Source organism: Lytechinus variegatus, chromosome 5, assembly GCF_018143015.1.
Source record: "Lytechinus variegatus isolate NC3 chromosome 5, Lvar_3.0, whole genome shotgun sequence".
NCBI classification, from domain to species: domain Eukaryota; kingdom Metazoa; phylum Echinodermata; class Echinoidea; order Temnopleuroida; family Toxopneustidae; genus Lytechinus; species Lytechinus variegatus.
The window spans coordinates 6,089,831-6,115,245 of record NC_054744.1 but is presented as its reverse complement, the minus strand read 5'-3'; the positions used below and the strand labels follow the sequence as shown (position 1 = coordinate 6,115,245).

Below are 25,415 nucleotides of genomic sequence, written 5' to 3'. Positions count from 1 at the left end.
ACAACACTCCTAATTAATATGGATTATTTCAAGTACAGTTGTTGAGAATACTTTTAAATGCTTTTTATTTTATAAAATAACAAAATACTCAACATCTTTTAATTACCCAATGAATTCTAAAAATGTTTAGAGTAAAGATTTATATAATAACCACCCCCAGCATAAACTAACAAACATTTAATGCCTTGTCTTTCAGCGGCTGAAGTCTACCATGAGTGACAGTCTGTCAGGCATAATCCTTCAAAGGAAACGACATTATTATAGTTGAAAGCAAAACAAAAACACAATGATAAATATTGCTTTGATAGGTTCCGCACTAATGAAAAGAAGACGAAAACTCAACTTCATACATACATGTAAGAATACATTTCACATATAAATCAGTGGAATATTTGTGAATACTTGATCATACTTCTGAGTAAAAAAAAATGAATACCTTTGATTGGCTAACTCCTCTCTTGTCATGGGTTAGAATACTGGGGGAAGGGTTTCACAAAGAGTTAAGTTTGACTGAGGTGTTTCAAGAAAATATCTGCAATCAATTGCAAATATTCGGTCGCAATTTTACAATTGATAGATCGATTTTAACCGTAGCAAATCAGATTACACTCACCGTTTCAAGAAGCAGATCGGCAATCAAATGCAAATTTGGAATTAATTGCAAGACATATGATTGATTTGGGGACCCAAAATTGACTTGCAATTGATCGCAATTCTCTTGCAACACTCCATTAGACTCATGCTTAAATGACAAAACGCACGTGATATAAAAAATAAAAGTAAAAAGTTGGACTGACACTGACAGTGCACAATCTGCGTTGCCGGTTATGCTATGTTGGCGTCGCCCAAGCCAGCCTTAAGCTATGGCACTGACATGGACGGGATTCGGCCTTGTCTACTGCAGTGGTGCATTCAATTTTACCTCGAAACGGCCTATTGATAAAATGTTCTTTTGTCCATAGTTGCCGAAATCGGTAAAATATTTTTACAGATATATCAACAGAGAATTTTCTTACCGATAACAGCACTTGTATCAAAAAGCTAAGCGATTGATTGAGTTGATTAGATTGCACATATTATGAAATCAATTGTAAAAACCAGCCTACGATCAATCACTAAGCTTTATGTCATGAAAACCCTGGATTACCATTGCAACAGACTTTCAGGCCAGGTGGGTGTTTAATAAAGCTGTTCGTAAGTTAAGAGCAACTTTAAGATCGACTGGTGATCCTTTCTTACGCGCTAAATAATCACCAATGAACATTTAATGGTGAATATCGTTTACCACAAGGATCACCAGTCCTTCTAACAGTCGCTCTTAACTTAAGAACAGCTTTATGAAACGGCCCCCTGTATTCTGAACTCGGATTTGATTCAAACTCTGGTTTTATGTTGTGGTTTAACTATGGATAGCCAATTGTGACACAAATCTTTAACAATACAGGTTCGATTAATCAGCCCATCTAATACTCGAGTATAACTGTCCATGACTAAATACTGAATCAGTTTTCTTTGCCATTATAGCATGATGAAAATGCGTAGTTAACAGAAGAGACACAAGTGGCCCGTATTCTGAAGTCAGGTTTAACTTAGACCATGGTCTATTACTGTGCTAAAATTATGGGAAGCCAAAAGTGTCCAAATTTTTATTACGTTGTGTGTGTTTCTTATATTTACTGTGCTCTTTCCTGATTCTTCAATGGTGAATCTATTTATATTTCCTATACAATTATGAATGATTTGAGAGCCAAATGAGCTGGAATATGATATCTCTACTCTTAGTGATTTATGTAACAATTGGCTATCCATACTTAAACCACAACTTTAAACCTGAGTTTAAGTTAAACCAGACTTCAAAATACGAGTCAATGTTAACAAAATTTTGACATTTTTGGCTTTCCATAATTTCAGCTATGGCTGGAGTTAAATTGAATTTCAGAATACAGGCCATAGAAAAAAAGAGTGTATCTATCTGTAATAGGTTTTTAGGAAGTATTAGCTAATTACTGTCTTTACAGGCCTAAGATATTGCCTGCGGTGGGAATGGATGAGGTGATTGGCCAACCGATATCCAATCCTTACCAAGTCCTGACCAGCAGTTATACAACACACATCTATATCAACATTATTATCTTACATTTGATCATAGAAAACATATAAGCACATTGAATACAATGGATCCTTACTCTTTGGGTGTCTTTCGGATCATATTCAGTGGCGGACCATGACCCGGAGGAGACAAAGCATTTGAGGGGCACAACATTGTTCACAAACAATACAGTGCCCCTCCAATCATTGTCTCCTCCGGGTCACAGTCCGCCACTGATCATACTCATGCTCTGTTAGTGCCCTGACACATCAAGATACACAACCAATATTACGATTGATTGCAAACCCATTAATACATGGTTTAGGATAGACCTACAGCTAAGATCAGTCATAAGATTGATTGCATCTCCTTACAGAAATCTTTTTGAATCAGGTTCCACTGTAAATTCCAGCCGTAAGCACTGGAACGAGAAGCACTCATGAAATAGGATACTGGTAAAGAGCTTTGAGAAAAATTCTTGGCAGATACTCATTGGAGTGATCGAACAAAATCGTCCAAACCACCAATTAATACCACAGCTGGGACCAGCTACATGTAAGTTACCTAGTAGAGATTTATGGATAAAATACCACAGTACGCCTTTATGGAGCTCCAAAACTCCAATTGATCCAGTAACCTGACTCTGTGCCTTCAACATGGTGATCTAGAGAGCATTTTAACAACGTTTACTGTCAATCAAGTTGTCGGTCTGATTTTGATTGCATAAGAAGCACAGTTGTTTCCTCTGGTAACTCTTAGATGAAAACTACACTGTCAGATGAAGCATCCCACAAGTATTTTCATGAAGCACAACCCTTCTCGGCTGTGAATTTATCCTTCTTTCAAAGGGCATGATAAACTGTCATAGGGGCAATGACAGCGTGACCATCGATGGCTGTTGATCTATTCAAGCTACGACCTTGCAGAACTAGTACACCAGACAGATTTATTATAAATACTAGTATACCAGAGCAGACCTTGGTTCTCTAAGACTCCATATGGTTTTCGTGATCATCCTATGTTGATCCAAGAACCATATTTTAACTCCAATACGTTCATCAGAAGATAGCTCAGAGGAATTGATGACGCGGCTCCACTGCACCCCTTAAACATGACTACAACAGATTATCTTGATAAGTAATACATCTTCCACCATGATACCCAGTAATCTTTCAAAGTTGCAACTTCATTCGGTCGGAAGGTAGGCATAAGCGATTCGGGGGTTTGCTGTTTACCCACAGTCCTCTGACTTTGATGAGTGCCCTTATTCAGTTGACCGTCAATACTGATTCAATGATTACGCATTGGAACTCCCAACTGCGGGTCTGAGAGTAGATTGATCCGTTTCACCACCTTTGACGAGCAGGGGTGACTGAACATACCAGGGCTCTCATAGAGAGGTTGTTGGGACTCCGTTCTGAGGAGAAATATGCAGGAAAAGACATTAATCAGAGGGTGCTGTACTATCGGGAAAAGGGTTAGGTAGAATTCTATGCCGAAGGTCGCAACTGATGATTTGATGTAAAAGAGTGTGAAATGATTTGTCATAAATGATTTGGTTAAATAAATAATAATAATAAGTACTACCAGTACTCCCTAAAACATTTAGGGAAACTCCCTAAAACATGTACATCCACCTCCTTTACAAGCAGCCTTCCTGAAAAAAATTCTGTTTTCTGGTTCAAATAAAAAAAAAAGTTGTAGTGCCTTCAAATAAACATGGCTTGTGCAGTTAATGAAATGGGGGTAAGAGTAGAGAAACATGAAGGTTGTATAAAAATGTTGATTATTTCATAGAAATTGCCCAGAAGGTAACTTACAATGTCTTGCGTCACCGACGATGATCCAAATTCTTCCATGAGCGCTGCATCTGACAGTCTCCTAATCTCGTCCAATTCTAATCTGAGTTGGGCTTCATCATCTGCATCTGTAAACAAACATCACCTAATGTTACCAACTTATCACTTGACTGAAATTTTTAATGTGATGTTGTAAGTTTTGGTGTTCGAGACTATAACACCCATATCTGTGACAAAAATCATCAAATTTTCAGTCTTCTTGATAAAAAGGGAAGATTTGAAAGTTCTGACATCTACTAGATATAAATTGCTAAAAAATGCTTTTTTAACCTTTCAACATCTTGGATGAATCAATCCAATTAGTAGCTACATATTAAAAAAAAAATCAAAAAATTGGATCTGGGCCCAGTAACAAAAATGTTAGCGATTTATCGTAGAACATTTTTTCTACGACTGATTTCATTGACTACAATGTACAATCAATCGTGAAAATCAAGCGTACAATCAATCGCTAACCTTTTGTGTTACAGGACCCAGGTAAACTCACTGTTATTTGTTGATGGCGATGGTCCTTCGGGTGGTACTTCCGGTATCGCCCCGTCTCCTTCGCCAACTTCCACCATATCACCATTTGCCGAATGGTCATCTTCAAACCCAAGGTTAGTGATGCCTTCCAGCGCTCCGGTTTCCGTGGTAACATCAGCATCTCCTCTTCTCTCTCCTTCCCTCTCTTTGGCTTCTTCACCAACCTCTATCTCATAGTTGGGATTGCCACGCCCCTCTCTTGACGACCGGCCCGTGGTGGGAGTTGCACCTGTGTGAATTTCAGAGTGGAGTTGCATTTCAAGATTGCTTTTTTTCTTTATCACACTTCAATCTATCATTTCTTCAACATTGTTCAAATTCAATTTCAATGTACAGTAGCCATACAGATGTATCTATGATTGCAGTACTGGACAAAAAAAACACACACAAAAGACTGCTTCTCTGTGTGGTAATCACATGGAAAGTATATTTTCATAGTTCTTTAAAATCTGTTCGATTTAATACAAAAATAACAAACTTCCATTTGCATGATTTCAAGTTAAAACGTTATTTCCTATAAATCTTGTATGTTTGGCACATCAGAGGAACATAAATAATCACACAGTCCCATATATGCATATTTGTGCATTATAAAGTAACCATGTCAAAACCTGGGCATTAAATATCGTATTTTAACAAAGTCCAGCACTATTTCAGACATACATTTCCTTCATCAAAAGTTTCGTTGCTTACTTAAATTATTGAGCTGGCTAGGTCTGACCGTCGGCGTCGATGTGGACGATGATGGATTATTATCCGACCTCTGACCTCTTCTTATTCCACTTCCTCCTTCCCCTCTTCCAACCTCTCTTCTCCCCGATGTTTCTACCTTCGTTGACGACTCTAGATTGGCTATTGCACTGGCTAACGAGGATTCTGAAGAGGCAACAGTGGCAGTGGTAGAGTATAATGAAATACAATCAATAAAGGCCATTATCATCTATATAGAGTTTTCTAGCGATGCATTAAAAATGCATATTTTGGTCTGCATCAATTGCCTGTGCAGTATCAGAGCGTATCCCTATAAAGGACCGAAATCCGACGAATATCCCATAGGCTCCTGTACAAAATTTGCTATTGAACATAAGAGCTTATTCAACAGTTCAGGGCGTGGGCGCGATTGCATGAAATATACAACGCGTACAACAATGAAAGCAATGCGATGAGCAGCGTAAGAGCACAACGACACTCAAATATGTCATAATGAACTACATGCAAGTCGCATGTCAACGACCAAATTTGATCTTATGAAGTGATGATGCCATGATGTGATAAGTGGATATGACTTGTTCAATCAAATTTCTCTCCCTTTTTGATTGCTAGAGGTGGGATAGATGATAACAATTATATTGGATGGCTTTATTTCATCGAATACCAGAAATATTCCACTCGTTAGGGCCAATATTCCACTCATCTGCGATTCCTGGAATATTTGCCCAAACTCTTGGAATATTTCTGGTATTCCATTAAGAGCCACCCAACATAATATAATTATTCTTTATAAGACATTATCTGGGTCCTGTTTTACAAGGAATTGCGATTGATCCAATCAACGTCAACTACATGTATTTGGAAATCCATCAGTGTCATGATTTTTCCTACAGGAAATTTACACAATGTCCTTTTTGTAAACAAAGAAGAGCATACTGAATTGTCAAGAAAATGACGAAAGTATTAATACACATCATGACACATCATCATTAGATAATCGTTCTCTGATAGGACGGGTACACGGGTATTGAGATGTGTGACTGTTACTGTGCAGGTAGGTTGCACAATTGCATTGTCCTATTTCTCTCTGACTTCTCTTCTTTTCTTATCTTCTATTTTTTCTCTTCTATCCTCTATGATCTCATTCTCCCCCTTACCTTCTCTCTCTTTTCTTCAGTTGTGCAATACATATTTTAACAGTTATGATTGTTTGCTAAATGTATTATTTATGCCATTGTTTATTGTATTCATGTTTGTAACTTTATGCCCGAAAGCGAATTTTGTGTATTTTATGCATGACAATAAATTATCTTGAATCTTGATCTAGAAAGCATTATGAACAAACATGCATTTTAGATGATGTCATTGCTGGCTTTCCATAGTTGTGGTTGATTGGATCAATCAATCACAACTCTTTGAAAGACAGAGCCCTGGTTATCATTGTAATTAGCACCTAATTCTTATTTTCATGTTTAAACATTAAATCACTCTCAAAAAGGTAATTTAAAACTGATGTACCCCCTTTACTTTCAACCTGGGGGTTGAATGGTAAGAGGGTTAACTATTAAAGCCTTTTAAAAAGTTGATTAAGCCCAGTTTATTTGTGCATGTTCTATTACTTCTCAGATTATTACATAATTCAGATTATGAACACTTTTTTCTTTTTAATTTCAACCCACTTACATGTATCACCTAAAACTATCAATTTTAGGTGATAAAATTGCAATCCTTCAACTATTTTCCCATAATATTTTGTGCATAACCTTTCCATGCAGACAGCTTCCTATATTAATCATCCAACTAAATATTGCCCAATTTACTTTCTACCTCTATTTGGGTTACATTCTAGGGTATAGGACAATAGTTTTAACTCTTTATATGATTCCAATTAATACTGTTGTCTCTTGATTGGTCAAAGTATAATTCAATTGGCAAGACCAATATATAACATGGTCAACTTATTTCCAGATTGAGTTAATAATTAACAAAGATTTTTTAGTGATAATACTATGCTGCCTAGATACCAAAAACCAAGAATAATCTTTTGTTTATCTTTAAGTGTCTCCATATTGCTGGTGCATACATGAAAATGTAATTTGCAGTCTCAAAGAAACAAATCTTTCACTTAGCTATTTTTTCAATAATTATTCTAATCACATACCAATTAATTGACATAGGTATATCTCTTTTTTAAAAAAGCTATGAACCCCCCTGAAAACCACTATAAAAACAGATAGCAAAATGTTTATATTAAAAACCTCAATTGATTTTTATTATTTTTTTCCTATAAGTTATTGATGAAACAAAATTAATATGAAGATCAATTTATCTACACTGAAAAAGATACTGATTTCGATAAATTTGATATGGGTGTATGGATTTCTGAAATCCTTGAAAGTTCTAGCCTAAAAATGAGATGTAAAGATTTATTTCTTAATGAATGAAAAGACAAATTTGAAGAAATAAATAGAACTCAATTGAAAAACAAATACAGGAAAAAAAATCTGCAGAAAAAATTATCTGCACTCAAGCAAGACAAAAATACTGAATACACTGAAATAGTAAATCTACAAATAGCTTACATGTACATCAATACTTTCACAAAAGGGGAAAATTTATTCAAAATAAAGGAAAGTAAAAATTGAAGATGCATTTCACTGTGAAGCTATTTCTGTTATCCTGCATTTCATTAACGAGCCAGAAATTAATGTGAATTTCAATATAAAAGTAAACTATTTTAAAAAAGACTGCACAAGAAACACAAATTGCTCCAAAATACACAGCCCCTTCACACACCAACAGTACAATTCAATTATCATTGCTAACCACAGATTTTCCCCACGTACATTGTGGTTAACCAAGATACCGGTGAACATTATCCTCAAGGCTTGTTCATACATGGCCTAACAAAGAGTTGCAACATTTCATACATGTAGTGTGTTCAGACATGGTGAATCAAATCGTTATAGTATTATTGATGAACCAACATAATCCTCATTGTAAAAAGTGCAAGGATTAATTCAACTGCTAGAATTCCAATTAAATTCCTATCATTCCAGCTTCACTAATGAACAATTTAAACGTCATTATAAAAAGTTTGGGTTCATATCATCCTACTTTCAAATTTCAAATTCAATTTTAATATTGGTCCACTAAAATATAACAAATGTGTTGTTCACACAGTATTATGACTTTAATATGGAAATAAACATAAATACATGTACATATAAAATATTACATAAATATGTATAAAATATTACAACATGATTATTCAAAGGATATAATATTCATTGTGATAAAAGTTACTAGCTGATTAGTTGATTTTAATGTCTGTATATTATTGTTAGAAATATAATGAAAAAAATGCCAAACTTTATAATTTGATTGATTCACAGCTTTGTGTACCCAAGTGATGCTAGTAGTAGTCTGATGTTGCATTAAATCCTCAGCCTTTGAAAACAAAATGTTGCTAAGCATTGATAAAACGTTTAGGCTCATTGTATAAAAAAAATGTATTGTAATGGCAAATTAACCGTTAAATTGTAATTCCAATGATAGTAACAATGCTTTATACCTAGTCTGCTGCGCAAACCCTTCACTCAAATTAAGGGTCTGAATTTCAGCCTACTAATGCCTTGTGTACTGAAGGCCCTCTCGCTCAAGAAGTTTTGTACATGTATGTGCTAGTCTTTGCTTGAAGACACACTTGTTGATCAATGTTTCAATCAGGGTCTGTACCTGCAGACTAATGCTTAGCAGCCAATCCAATGGATAGCAAATATACCAGAATAGTTGTTTTTTATTCAACTGGGCCCTCTGATCATGCCATGTCAGAACAAGCCAAGTGTGAACTCTCCCCATATGGACAAAAACATGACCATAACATAATGTATCTATAGACAAACCAGGTCAGAAATAGTCAAGTGCAAATGCTCCCCAAATACATGTACATCATGATGCATCCCTGTCACACCATGTCACAAAAAGCAGAGTGTGAACGCTCAACAAATGGAATGATAAATGCAGATCGTGATGTATCCCGTCACACCGCGCCAGAAAAAGCCGAGTGTGAACACTACCCATATAAGAACTGATACATGTAGATCACAGATGTATCCAATCACACCTCGTCAGAGGTGTAAACGCTCCCCATACCGAATGACACTTGTAGATAACATGATGCGTCTTACCAGAATTAACTCTATCGTTGACCCTGATGGTATCTGCCTTATCAAAGTCCACTGCTATCGTGAAGCGATGCCTGTAGTCTGGGGGAAACCCCAACTTGGGCGAGTCGGGATCCAGACTGTGTTGTCTCATATAATCCCTGAGGTGAGCTATCTCTTTCTGCGAAGGGAGGAAGGTGGAGAATGCCAAAATGAGAATGAGTAATGCAGATAATGTGCGAGATAATCACTCAGTTTTTCTCTGTGTGCAAAATAACCCCCAAAACAACAATTTTTTCACTTGCTTTTCATTTACACATTTTGGCCCCTTTAACAAGTTGTCGCCAGAGTATGACCCCTAAACAAGTTTTGTCCCGGGCCCGAACACTTTTCAGAAACGAGGAGGAAAAAGCCCCGGGGAAAAACCTTGGGGAAAAAACATATGCTAAACACGTTTGGCTAGTCTTAAAAAAAAAAGCTGTGAAAAAAGTAACCTAAATACGGTTGATCACTGACCAGTCTTTAAAAAAAAAACAAGTGGAATGCCTCTGGCCGTCTCACCTGCATCACGTGGTTCAATATAGCAGCAGTGCTGACTTTGAATACTACTCTAACTCGCACAAGATGTTCAGTGATACATGGTTACTCTTATGTCCACTTTTTATGAACTAGACCAATAAACTTACAGAGATATGATGGTTATTCAACAAAAAAAAAAAAACCCAACATGGCCAAAGTTCATTGACCTTACATGACCTTTGACCTTGATCATGTGACCTGAAACTCGAACAGGATGTTCAGTGATACTTGATTACTCTTATGTACAAGTTTCATGAATCAGATCCATAAACTTTCAAAGTTATGATGGTAATTCAACAGATACACCCAATTCGGCCAAAGTTCATTGACCTTTGACCTTGGTCATGTGACCTGAAACTCAAACAGGATGTTCAGTGATACTTGATTACTCTAATGTCCAAGTTTAATGAACTAGACCAATAAACTTTCAAAGTTATGATGGTAATTCAACAGATACCCCCGATTCGGCCAAAGTTCATTGACCCTAAATGACCTTTGACCTTTATCATGAGACCTGAAACTTGCACAAAATGTTCAGTGATGCTTGATTACTATTATGTCCAAGTTTCATGAATCAGATCCATAAACTTTCAAAGTTATGATGGGAATTCAACAGATATCCCCAATTCGGCCAAAGTTCATTGACCCTAAATGACCTTTGACCTTGGTCATGTGACATGAAACATTAACTAGGTCCAGATACTTTCTAAGTTATGACGTCATTTCAAAAACTTAACCTCAGGTTAAGATTTGATGTTGACGCCGCCGCCGCCGTCGGAAAAGCGGCGCCTATAGTCTCACTTTGCTTCGCAGGTGAGACAAAAATCAGTGTTTTAGACACCCTCAATGAAAAAACACCCCTTTAAACACGGTTTTTGGTCATGCATGTGTACAGCAATATATTTGACTGCCCGCCCCCTGACCTTTTAATAAGCGAAATGTGACTTAGAAGATGTAAACAACATATGATCGCATATTTTGGTCTGAAATAATGCTTCAAGTGAGGCAATTTCTTTTCGTTACTTATAGAAGATCAATTTTAGCACAGTCTACTATACAATGTGCCTGGTCATTTTCCTTTTTTTTCTCCCACTGTGCCTCAGAATAGTTCATAAGGGAGATGGCACATAATAAATGCTGTGATTATTACAATTTTATTTGTTCACTCAAAAGCTTGATATCTTCAGCAATTCAATTTCTACATGGAAATAACAATATATTTGAATGCCTATTGTCAAATGTTCATACACATATTAAAATTGCATGGTTCCAACATCCAGTTGATAATACTATCATTGCAAGTTTTCATTCTATTCACTTTGCCATCTTCATGATCTGCATGATTAATTGTGGGTTTGATATTTTCTACCACAAACCAATTAATGAGATTGTTGTTATGCCTGCACTTTTCCTCCTCTCTCTGCTATTAACTTTTACCTTTATCTAGCTCTCCTCATGTATGTTATTATCTTCCTCCCCGTATATCCATCTATATCTCGCTCTCTCAGCCCCACAACCCCCCCCCCCCCCCTGTCTGTCAGTCTCTTTTATTTCTCTTCCTCTGTGGATATAATATAGTTTGTTTTGGGTTTGATTTTTTTTACACCTCAAGCTACACTGTATGTATTTCAGGGTTGGTTTGTAATGAATTATGAGGATTTTTTTTTAAAGTGACCAAAGGACTCCAAAAAAAAATTAAATTGGGACCACAGCTGTAAACATATAAAAAAAAATGATATTTCAGTGTTCAATGCAGCATAGATTACACTGGCTCAAGGATAAAGTACATGTACCAGTGTCCTAGGAGGGAGGGGAATGGGAGAGAGTAATGGAAGGGAAGGGGGAAGGGAAGGGGAAGGGAAGGGGGAAGGGAAGGGGAAGGGAAGGGGGAAGGGAAGGGGAAGGGAAGGGGGAAGGGAAGGGGAAGGGAAGGGGGAAGGGAAGGGGAGAGAAAAGGGGAGAGAGATGGGGAGGGGAGGAGATAGAGAAGGGAAGGGGGCCAAGAGAAGAGAGGAAGGGGGAGGGGCAAGGTTGTACACCTACATGTACATGTGTATACTGTAAAATATACACATATATGTACATTCCCTCCCTCTGTGTTTTTAAAAAATAAACTTACTAATTGTTGATCACACTGTGCTTGTAATGCGTCAGCTTGTATTTCAGCCTGATTCCTAGCATATTTCTCCATCTGTAATTCAGTTGATGCCTCCTCTCTCGCCTTCGACACCCCCGCTGTTTGGTAGAAAAAAAACACAATTAAGCATAACTTTAAGGACTCTAAATAATATGTCTATCGTCAGAATTAAAGTCTTCCTCGCAGATATTTGATGAAGTGCAACACAAACTACCTATATTCGATTACATGTAATTGCAATCTTCAATTACAATAATTGGTGCCGTGGCCGAGTGGTCCAAGACGCCTGGTCCAAGGCGCCTGGCGCATGGAAAATCTGGAGTTCAATCCTGGCCGCGGCACTTATGCCCTTGAGCAAGGCATTTAATCTACAATGCTTTTTTTATCCTGCTTTCAAATAAATGGAAATGTATTATTGGTATTAGCTAAGTGTGAACTTGTTTTAAAAAAAATAAATAAATAAAAAGAAAGAAACAAAAAGTAACCACAGAGCAGGTGACACAAATTGTAGGTTATGTTAATTTAAAATTGGAAAAGCTTCTATTACATTGTCTACTTGAAACTAATGGGCAAAGACCCATTGCCAAATACCAAACATGACGAACTCTTCGTTTTTATTCATTTAATCAGATAACACACAAATTATGAAATAAAAAATATGAATGATCTCGGTCATCTCAGTGCCAAAGTGCACTATTTCAGCATGGCCAATTACGTACCTTCATATGCTCATTTACAAATTGTAATTACAAAATGGCTATGAGATTTATTGCGTGTATGTTTGTTATCACAAGTATTCATCAAAATAATACCCCTTCCAAAATCCTTTAGTTTGTACCAAGGAAAAAAATATTATTTTCGGGGGCTACTTTTCACAACTTGCTACCTAAAATCACCAAAATTGGAAAAGCTTTAATATTACAATGAATGGGGATTTTCAGGGCTCCTTTTTTAGTTTTCTGGGCTCTCTTGAAAATTTTGGGGGCTAAATTGCCCCCAGCCCCTGTGTAATCTTTCCCCTGGTTTCTACAAGTGATGAACTATACAAAAAGTAACTTAACTTATCTTACATATATCTCACGCATGAAGTTAATACTTTGCACTATAAATGCAAAAAGAAGAATTCTCCCTAAGAAAGTATAAGATCTCAATTGTAGAAAAAACAACAACATTTAGTTTGAACAATGTAAAAAATAAAACTGTCTAAATGTAGAATACCCCTGTACTTAATTTCAAGTATATCATGTATTACAAACTCAACATTTGAAATTGGCAAGATATCTGAATTTCCATATTATTATTATTTTCTATCTACCGAGTTTCCTTATTCCCATATGTTTCATAAATGCAGGTATACTTTAATCAAACTCTCCTTGCAGTATCAATGGGTTTTAGAAACACAATATGCCTCTTCAATGTACTTCAGTGCTTTAAGGGTTACCACGTACATGCAAATTACCTACTAATGAACTAATCAATCAATTGTTTGATCAAACACAGACTCTTTCAGTAAACAGTGGAATGGAAAGATCAAATACATCAATTCATTAAAACAAAACTTTATGCCGATATGTATACAGGGCCATGAACCCCTCGCTATTGCATGTTGAGAAAAAGAGCAAGGTTTTTATCAATGTTATCCTAATCATTTTGTGGTTGGCAATGTGGTTTCATTCCAGTTCACTGCAAATCTAAACTATGATTTGTGGTTTTTCTTTAATCGTGATACTATACTAGGTGGTTTCAAACCGCCTCGATCACAAGAATCCCCGTTAAATTACGAGAACTTTTTAAGGCTAAAAAATACCCGTTAATTATTCCTGCATTCACACCACCCCAAAACACATCCTTCGGGATAAGTTCCCGAAGTTACGAGCATGCGCAGTATGGTCTGATAAGCAGGCAAGGCGGGAGATTCAAAATCACTAGCCCAGCAGCCACCCACGCCGCCGCGCCCAACGACACGCTGGGCTAAAAGTTCCCGTAATTTACTTTCACATTGCCAAAATACGTGCGACCTTGGAAAAATCCCCACAGAAGTTCTCGTAATTTCGCCAAGTACCTACTATTTAGCGGGTATTTTCTTTCGGGGAAATTACTCGTAGTTTGCTTTCACATTACCAAAATACCTGGTATTTTCTGATCGGGGTAAATTTCCCGATCAGAGAATACCTGGAACTGGCGAACTTCGAGGCGGTCTGAAACCACCTAATGTTGATGCATGTTTTTAATCAGGGGCCCTGTAACGCAAAGCTTAGCAATGATCATAGAACATTTTTCTATGATCGATAGCATTGACTACAATGTACAATCAATCATGAATATCAAGTGTACGATTGATCGCTACTCTTTGTGTTACAGGCCCCTGGACAGGTTTTTAATGGTAGAGTATACACTGTCCGTTTACATGCCATGTGTATCCTTCCCTATATTGAAAAATATCAAATTCTTTAAAAAAATGCACCAAAAGAAGAATCTTTAAACTTGAATTATGAGTATCATATTAAAGATAAAAAACACAATTGAGTAAATTAACATTGTCTATTTTTCACCAAAAAAATGTGTAATGTAACGATATTGGAATATAGTTCAACGATACATGCAATATATCTGCAGTGTAAATTCTAGAATTTTCTCAACTTTTCCACTTAATTTTCCCTTCATATTTGCAATCTATTTAGCCAAGCCACTTTTTAGTACCTGGTATATCATTATGAACAATAAAAAAATCTTCAAAATATAAAAAATAGCCCCTCCCAAGTGAATATATTAACCTTTAAAACCTGAAATAACCAGGAAGGAATTCTTTGATTGCTGTGAACACAAAAATAGTTACCTAGTTTAACCACTGTAACACCTTCCTGTTCGGTAGATACAGTTGCTATGAATATATCAAAATATTTTGTATTCTACTACGTAATGCTCATAATTTTCATTATGAAATGGACGTTCAATCCTAACTCCAATGTTTACATGTAAACATCCGACCTGGTTTTCATAATTTGTTACTTTATATAGGCATTATATACGTTTTTTTCTTTGCATGCATGCTTTTTGAAATTATTATTATAGTTCTACTTTACCTTCTGATACTTGTTAACATTTCTTCTTCAATAAAAACTTTGAATATGTACTTACAAAAATTATCAATATTATATATCATACTCTATATATAAAATATGAAATATATATGTATTATAATTATTATCATAGATTCTATGATGAAGTGGAATCCATCAAAATATTTTAAAAAATTTAGGATAAGGATGTTTCTTTTTTACATAGATTTTTTTTTATTCATCTCTTGTTTAAAGCAGGTACGAACCAATAGCGCCATCTCAAGTCTTCAACTACTCATACCTGGCAGGTTTCCCTACCCATAATGCTAGTGTTGTCTAGCAATATAGACCTACTCGAATGATAAAACGCTAATTAACTACTCAATAGAATACCTTTAAAAAGCAATAATCTTATTACCAAGTAGCAAAACAGTTACTTTTCCTCTCAAAACATTTTAGTTTCTCTATACAAATACAATTATAGCTCTCACTTTATTCTCTGTAGTATTAGTAGCTATCTGAAAATTAATATTTCAAGACTATGTACATGTATTTATGACACAAGGTCAATGAGAGACCACACAGTTCACCCCCCCCCCCCCCTTAAATTGTCCACAACATTTATTTATGAATCATTAATTGTACATTAAACTTACTATGGTAGATGCCACATAGTCTCCAAAACCTGAATGAAATTAATAATGTAATGGCTCTCGTTCCGGGGTTGTCGTCTTCGATGTTACTGGCTAGTAAGACTAGGTCTACAATGAATGTTATGGTGACTATGAAGATGTCAAACATCTGAGAAAAAAACATGGAAAACAAATACAATTCAGGATATTTATAAAAAAATTTAAGATACAGGTCTAAGATGAATGCTATTGTGATATGAAGATGTCAAACATCTGAAGGAAAAAAAACATAAAAAACACATTCAGGATATGTTATAAGAATTTCAAGATACAGGTCTAAAATAAATGTTATGGTGATATCAAGATGTCAAACATCTGAAGAAAAAACACATGAAAAACAAATACAATTCAGGATATGTGATAAGAATTTTAAGATACATTTACATGTCTAAGATGAATGTTATGGTGACTATAAAGATGTCGAACATCTGAAGAAAAACATGAAAAACAATGATAAATTCAGGATATGCTATAAGAATGTTAAGATACAGGTCTACGCTGAATGTTATGGTGACTACATGTATGAAGATGTCAAACATCTGAAGAAAAACAAATATTTCAAAATTCACTTTGCTATTCAAATTCAGCAAAAAAGTAAGCAAATAAAGACAAAAGTTATTTACTTGGCAGATTTTGTCATTTATTGCATTAATTTGACTCAGAAATATGATGAAACAATTTAGCAAACCTTAACCATGCAGCAGCAAGAACTCGTAACCAGTCATGTACAGTACCAAAACATTTTTTTGGTGAGCATTTATTTGTCTGAACTCTTTCTTTTTTGAATAAGAAAACCAACGCTATATAGATTTTCACAAATAAATACCATCAGGCAAAAAAATGAATTTCTTATATTTTGGGGCTACTTTTCACAAATGATTGCCTAAATCTGCTACATTCAATATTAAAGCATTATTAATGTGGAATTTTTTGGGCTCTTTTAAGCATTTCGGGGGGTAAACCGCCCAGAGCCCCCATGTAATTTTATCCCTAAATGCTACATTTTATAAACTCTATCAAGATAACACATTTGCATGTACAGTACGTTTCCTTTATCATGTGTATTCTACATCTTTTTTTTCTAAACTGTATTTCCATAGAATTAACATAGTATAACCAAATGTTTCTACATGTGGCATTTTGACTGCTTATCAGATGCGCGGTACGTGAATGTGCTAAAAATGAAATTCATGCTGGCATTTTGACCGAGGCATAATTCATTAATTAATGATGATTTCCTAACTTCACGCCCAAATCTCTCCACAGTCAATTAACAGCTATATTTCTGCCGTTTTCTTTCCAGGGGCAACAGCTTGATTTGTTCACGCAAGTGGACAACCGTAAACTGTCACAGGAAAACGTAATAAAGTGCGTTAGAAGAAAAACTGACGGCCAATCGGTTATATATACCCATACTGAACTTCCAGAAGAACACAAATATGGGGGAAAACAGGAAATAGAAGGGTATCCCAAGATTGAATAAAAATCTATCACAAATATCGTCTCCAAGTGAAGTAAACTGCTCTATTTACATCTGAAGAGCATTGACTATTAAAACATCCTGTCTATATACCTTATTAATAAATTAGAATTTGGTTTAACAAGAGGGTTAAAATAGTAAATTGACTCTTCTTGACTTCAGAGAACAAAAAAAAAACATATTTGATTTCCAGGTAGATTTCACAAAAAGGTTCAACAAACTGTACACACATTGAAAAAAGAACTAATTTTTTGTGAATTCTCTCAGAATTTTCAACATAACAAAAAGACAAATCTGGCTCAATTTGGATCAAAACCCTTCTGAAATGCATCGAATCTAGTTGGAAAGATGGCCATAGTGGAATAGATGTGCTTGGACTCAGTGAAAATGAAGTAAGTTTATACCTATGCTATGGCTATTAAACACTAGTCAATAATAATAATTAAAAAAACTACTAATACAATAATTTGATGTTCATACAAGACAGGAAATGTAACCAAACTGTCCCAAACCAGAAATCAACTTCTTGATACATGTTTTCAGACCAATAGACCAATTCTACAGTAAAGCAGCATTTAATACTGAGCATATCAATAATAAAACAAACAGAACATAAATTGTGTGTACCACATTACTGAGAAATCATTATAAAGTGTCCAAAAAATATGAAAGTTTGTGTATAAGGAACCCATCAGGCCTTGCATTGATTCTCATCACAACAATTAAGTGCACTATGTTAGTTTTGCCTTTGTTTGTATTCTGTCTTTGTGTTTATTTTTTTCTTTTATCAGACTACATGTACATGTCTGTATATATAGCACATTTTGAAAGTCTGACTCTGAATTAAATACAAGTGTCACCAATGAAGAAAGGACAAAGTAAATAGATTTCAAAGATTTGATCGCTTTAGCCTCTAGGCTTTGTATGATATGCAAGGTTATCAACAAGCATAAAGTGTACATACGTCATGAGTGACTTTAAAGCTAGTTAAAAAGGCAGTGTTCATACCACAATAGGCTGGCTGATTGTTTACATCTATTTCTGCAGACTGCATGGATGTGTTATTTTGAATGATTTTTTTCAGAGGCAGAATGAACATTTTGCAAGATGAAAAACAGTTACATTTAATGGAAACAAAAAATGATCATTTTATATGAAGTCCATACACTTGGTTTTTTAAAAAGATTTCAATGTTGATACCCCCAACTGTCCAACATACAAACTATTCAAAGTTCATTGACCCGTATTAATCATGTGACCTAAAATTCATGCACAGCGATCAGTGATACTTGATTACCCTTATGACTAAGTTTAATGAGCTAGATCCATAAACTTTCAAAGTGATATTTCAAAAGAATACCCCCAACATAGTCAAAGTTCATTAAATCTCAATAACCTTTGACCTTGGTCACGAGGCCTGAAACTTGTACAAGATGATCAGTGATACTTGATTAATCTTATGTACAAGTTTCATGAATTAGAACCACAAGCTTAAAGTTTTGATGACATTTCAAAAACTTAACCTTGCCTGAAGCTTGTACAAAACAATCAGTGATACTTGATTATTCTTTTGTCCAAGTTTCATGAATTACATCCACAAGCTTTTAAAGTTACGATGAAATTTTTCAAAAACTTTAAGTTTAAAAGTTACTGCAGCCATCTGAAAAGCGGCACCGACATGTACAAGTACAGGCTCACATCACAGCCATTGAAAGATGCCAATCTACAAGTTCGAAACACAAATCCAAGTGGGACTTGGACATATTGTGCAAATTATTTTCATTTTTTTATTCATTCAATATACATAAGCCTATATGTATTTCCCCCATAGATCAGCATCAATTTAAGGCTACTTGTGGACCAATTTGTCATGAGTGGGCTAAAGTATATATGCAAAGTTGGAATACATTTAACAACCACTCCCTTTGCTATGTACTTGTGTAAATAGGCTTTCTCATAAATATTAGATTTGATACTGATCCCAAGGCACTGAAAGTGGTTTGAATAATTCAAAACTATTTATTTGACCCTGGCAAGAGGAAAATATGAAATGAATAAAAATAGACAATTACTTATTCTATTTGCTACAATATGGCCCCATTAAATCTGGAAGGAATGCACTTTATAATCACCCACCTCATTGTTCAGTAATTAGCATAAACTATCCATTTGCTGCTTGAATACACCTAAGCATTCTTGTCTAGTTAGCATCAGGAGATATCATTGTTATTCCATTATGTAGTCATGGTGACAGGTAATGCACTGGTTGGCAGACAGTTTGAGTGATTAGCAAAGGATTTACGATAGATATCTGCATTTCAGTTGTTGGCCTCACTGATGCAGGAATGCATAGATCTACATGCATAAAAATTATGCAATTTTTATGATCATTACAAAGGTTTTCCATATATTTTGTTGGCTTTCCACAAGAAGAGACTTACATGTAGAGGCCATATTTTCTGATTATTCCCCAAGCACTATTAAAGACGCAGTCTTCCATGCACATCATGTAATGCTCAATCCCCACTGCTTTTATTTATAATTGCTTTCGTTGCAATTGGCAATCATATGTAGATTGGTGCTTGCTTGCCTTGAATCAGCATGCAATGTTTATTCGAACAGCAATGGGTAAATATCAGCTTGTGCATGGTGGGCCAGTATAAAATGATTTCGAATGTGACTTTATTGTACATGTATGTACACATTAATGTATGCGTACAGACAGAACCATGGTACTGAAACAAAAATGGAAGCTATATGACATGTATTGCGCTGATTGACTGATCATATTTGACTTCCGATATATCTTACTATATAGTTTTGCATTATGCAACAAATGGCCAGTACCAAAAACAGTTGCAGATTATTTAAAATAAAGTTCCTAAAAAGACTTCTGATTGGTTACGGGTTGCATTTGATTTTCAGATTTTCAGAGTTGCATTTTGATTTTGATTGCAATTCTTTCTTCAATTGGCAAAGATTAGTTGAATGCCAATTGGGATCTGGGTTTTAATCCCTTTCTTGGAAAAATGATCTTTTTCTTCATCATGTAAATAACCATCACCACTGTTTACACTGTAAAAAATATTGGGTAAAATTTTAACCAGCAGGAGGGCATGTGTCCAACCAATTTTGGGCTGTATTTTTATACCCAATGTGAGGAGCGTATTGTCCAGTAAGGTTAACAAAGTAAGCAGCAATTACTTTAGAATGGGCAAAATTGTCATCATCATCATCATCATCATCGATATCATCATCATCATCATCATCAATATCATCATCATCATCATCATCATCAATATCATCATCATCAATATCATCACCATCATCATCATAAATATCATCATTATCATCATCATCAATATCATCATCATCATCGTCATTCCCTCCATCATCTCTATCACATAAAAAGATAAAAGAAATGGATACAAGAGAATCAATTTTTCTGGAAAAAACAAGAAAGCAAATACCGCATATTCCACACACTCTAATCCATGTATGCTATTCCCTCCCTGCAATCATAAAAAAGCTTTAAAGCTTTCACTTGCTGAAAATAAGTATTACAGACTTCTCTAAAAACCTCTCTTTTATTTGTTTACAATGTCTCTCAGGAAGTATTGTAATGAGCACTAGAATCCGGCTCATTATCTTCGCCAGATCTTGATCAGGGAGGCATTTTCATCACAATCCCACGAGAGAGACTCTTTAAAAGAATTATTAATGTGCAAATTACCCACCATCCTGTGCGGCGCAAACATCCACAAGCATTTATACAGGATTATTGTAGGAGAGCATTCGACGAAATTTGCAAGTAAGCCAACTATAACTATGAAATCCATGGTCTAACGTAAGGAAAAATATCAGAATCACAATTTCATATTAAAGGTCAAGTCCACCCCACAAAAATGTTGATTTGAATGAAAAGAGAAAAATCAAATTAGCAAAATGCTGAAAATTTCAACAAAATCGGATGTAAGTTATGACATTTTTAAATTTTGCTTATTTTTCGCAAAACAGTGGGATGCACAACTCAAATGAGACAGTCGATGATGTCCCTCACTCATTATTTCATTTGTTTTTTATTGTTTGAATTTTACAATAGTTTGGGTTTTTTTTAGACTTGACAATAAGGACCAACTTGACTGAATAATATAGTATTTAACAATGCTCATTCCACATGTTCAGTCAGGAATTACTCCTTGTTTTTTGTTTGTTTTTAGCACCTCTAAATACCCAGTATTATTATTGTTTCACTTTACAGTGAGGAGAAAAATATATTTTCATATAAAATATTCAGACCCAAAATATAAAAGTTTTTTTTTCACATTCACACCAGCCTGGACCAGACTATTTAAGGGTTAAAGTTCTCCGAGTTGCATTATGAGCGCGTGCAATGTGGTCCAAGCAGCGGACAATGTACGCAATTCAAAATCACCCCCCCTCCCCCTGATGATCGAGTTGGTTTGAATATGGCTAGTGAGCTTGAACGCACCCTCTGTTGAATAAACAATTTCATCCCACAATATCCAGGAGGAAAACATCGATTGTCATTAGCTACAGAAGGGAGAAAAGAACAAGTTTACAAAGTCATCCGTTAACGCTAATCAGATAATGTAACATACGCACATCCGTCACAGTGTACAGTTGAGAAAAAAAAACACTTGATTTCGAGGAACTTTTCGATATCCTTGCTTGAAAGGAAAAACAGATTTGAATTCACCTTCATTTGAACTTGGGGGGTGTGCTGAAGTAAACATATTCTGTAGAATGATGATTCTCCCTCCAGACAATGTGAGCCGACACTTCAGTTGTTTCGTAAAACAAGATGATGGATTTCAAAACCATGCATTAGAAAATATCAGCAGGATTGTCCCATAGTTGTTTGGATAATCTTGAATTATTTAATACTGCTTGGTGTTTCTATTTTTAAATTTGAAAATAGATGATGTTCATCATATGCTAGATGGATAACATAAAGTTGAAATTCAGAACAATCACAGTTTCCATGGAATAATGGAGTCCTTGTGACCAGGCAAATATTTTTATTTTCTCAAATTTATCTTTGGGGCTGAATTTCTAAACCTACATGTACTTCCTAAATCTGTAAAAAAAAATTGGATAAGCTTTAAACACTCCAGTGAAGGGGTATTTCAGGGCTCTTCTGAGTATTGCGGGGGGGGGGGGGGGGGCAAAATCAGCCCAGGCCCCCCCCCCCCCATGTAATTACTGTACTTTCTCTGTGTGGGATGGAAATGGAATTCTCATACATAAAATGTAAAGACCCAGTTCCAGGAATATCACACAGTATGATTAATTTGGATTTTAATCTTTGGAATCAACATTGCAATTAATCACTTCAATTAGAACATGAAATACATGTACAGTACTTATCTATTAAAGCAAAGTTTGTGTTTTCATTTTAGGCAATTTTTTTTCGGGGGCTCTTTTTTTCACAAATTACTACCTAAATCTGCATCATTGGATAAGCTCCAACATTGCCATGAATGGGGATTTTCCAGTGCTCCTTTTTTAGTTTCCAGTGATCTTTTGAGCACTTTGGGGGCAAAATTGTCCTGAGCTCCAATGTAATTCTTTTCTCTGCTGGAGACCATGGAAATGGAATTCTCATATCAATATTTATATGTAGAGTATTGCAATAGCCGGCAAAATGAAAACAAGAAAACAAAGACAGAGTATCAGAAATATTGTTTTCAGTATGATCTATTAATCTGATCTCTGGAAAAAATCAACATCGTTATTGATCACTGTTAACATGAAATACAATAGATGTCCAAGCAAATTTTGTGTGTGCATCATCAATTCCAGCAATCGGCATGCTTCTTTTTTGTAATACAAGTGGACAGTACTGAATGTGTATCATCTACATCATAGTAAAATTGTGTTGAATGAGATCAAATGATCAAACCATCAAAGGTTATTGACCAGGAAATAAACATCTCAGAAAAGAAAGCTCGGCAATGACTTGTCATCTTTTGTTGAGTATTTTCCTGTTTTCCATTTTATTTTGATTATATTCTCTTCGTATCTTTTTCTATACACATACATGCAGGCCTACACTGTACAATGTACATTGTCTAGGTATTTGTCCAAGTCAAATATTTTGAGACCACAAAAATCTGTTTATGGAAGAAATTCAACCTTTATAAGATTATGATATAACACGGAAAAATTTTGCTTCCCCAATATAATTACCACTTTACAGAGATGCTAACTGATAGCTCAAAAAAATCCTGAAAACCCAGGCCGGGGGTCCAGGGGCCCGCCCAGGGCCCCTGGCGGGGTCAAGGGCGAAGCCCCCTGAAGCTGAAACGTTTTCTTATTCTTTAGAGGGCTGAAATCATTAATCTACAGTAGTACATAACAAATAATTAATGACATAATAAACTTCATATCATAGGCAAGAAAGGTGCTCAAAAAAAAAATCATGTAACCCGTACTCATTACGGTACGGGTTAACCTGCTGCGGGTTAATATGCTGCGGCCAATGGGTGCGACTCGGGACGGGTGTGTGTAGCAGCTGGGGTGCCCTTTTTCACTCACTGTACTCATCAACAAGACAATCCTATACTATTGAAAATCCATAAATCACAATTTCTATCAAAATGATGGATAGTTCACACATATGAATTGATGAATACGCACCAGAGAACACATATTTCATGGTAGCAAATAGGTTTTCAGCTGAAATCCCGCGGCAGACAACCAATCACTCACGCAGCAGCAGGCAATTGCAGCCACACCGGGCCGTGCTTCGAGCGGTTCTACCGGGCAATCGCCCGACTGGGATAGCGCTGACACCCGTATCCCTGCAGGGTATAGGGCGGCGTTTGCAACTGCTACAATGTATTGCTCGCGCGTACCGTGCAAGTACAGTACCAGCTAAACTTCATGCTGCGCACAACGCTAATAATTTTCCGTCTACGCAAATTGGCCATCCAAAATTGAAATTGCGCTCTCCGTAGCGAACTCCGTGACAAGATTTGGAGGGGAAATTTTTACGGATTTCACTTTGACAATCAATTTTTTTTCCGGAATATTTTTCAGCAAAGGAAAAAATCCGGAATTCCGGAAAAATCCGGAAAATTAGCAACTCTGCACTTTGGGTAAAAAAAAAAAGAAAAGCTTTGAAGTTCTGTACAGTACAAGTGTCGATCAAAATTCAACAAAATAAATGACATTTTGTGTTGCAATTTTTCAGAAAAAAAAGTGGAACTACTTGCGATGCAAAACCAGAAAAATAATTCTGCATAACCTGGTCTGAAAAAAGCTTCAAGTTGGGCTAACATTCGCTTGAAAAAAAGGTTGACTATGGACTTTACCAAGGGCGTACATAAGGGGGGGGGGGTGTGCAACCTCCTGCTGAGGCAGAGGAGTTTTGACACTGGCAAGCAAAACAAATTTGTGCCCCTTCTTCTGCTACATGTAGTTCCACCCCGCCCCCCATGCATGCTCAACCATCCATCCTACATCTTGTATGGTGCATGGAAACATTCACCTCTTTTTCTTTTTAATTCCTTTGATTTTGTTGTTGTTGTGAATTTCCTGTATCAAAGACAGTGTGTACCATCCAACTCTCTCTTTATGAAATGACCACACATTCCTTTCATTGCCTTGGAATTCCTTACCCACAGGGTTCTTTTGTTCTCCTTCATGTTTTTGCCTATTGTTTTCTAATCACATCCTCTGCATCTATTGTATTCTCTGTTTACATTCCAAGCCCAGGCCTCCTTAAAATAGCCCAATCATCATGCCAATCACCACTGCCTGGTAATCAAGTATATTACATGCATGTAGACCTACAGTCTACAGAGTACTGTATATTATTAAAGGAAATAGTCCACGGACTGATCGCAATGTTATGCATTTATATGAAGAGCAGGGTAAAAATTACACAAGGACCAGGGACTGGGGCAATTTAGCCCCCTCCACCCCCCCCCTCTCGAAATGCTCAAAAGAGCACTGGAATCCTTATTCTTCTCACTATTCTAGCTTACCCAATGTTGAGGATTTTATAGACAGTAAGTTGTGAAATTTAGCCCTCGAAAAAAAAAAATTCCTAGAGGCTCACTGAAAATTAAAATGATTAATTGCCTATTA

The 25,415-nt window shown here is 35.9% G+C and overlaps 1 protein-coding gene across 2 annotated transcripts in view; it reads right to left on the bottom strand.

The window, feature by feature from the left end:
• Positions 1–1,886: 1,886 nt before the first annotated feature.
• LOC121415139 overlaps positions 1,887–25,415 on the bottom strand; it is a 50,657-nt gene continuing 27,128 nt past the window's right edge. For both annotated transcript variants that reach the window (XM_041608270.1, XM_041608271.1), the window contains 7 exons: positions 15,782–15,926; positions 12,049–12,164; positions 9,375–9,531; positions 5,167–5,349; positions 4,436–4,702; positions 3,910–4,016; positions 1,887–3,506 (listed from right to left, as the gene is read on the bottom strand). In XM_041608270.1, the coding sequence (XP_041464204.1) occupies positions 3,480–3,506; positions 3,910–4,016; positions 4,436–4,702; positions 5,167–5,349; positions 9,375–9,531; positions 12,049–12,164; positions 15,782–15,926 (1,002 nt within the window). In that variant the 3' untranslated portion in view covers positions 1,887–3,479. The remainder of the gene's footprint in view (positions 3,507–3,909; positions 4,017–4,435; positions 4,703–5,166; positions 5,350–9,374; positions 9,532–12,048; positions 12,165–15,781; positions 15,927–25,415) is intronic.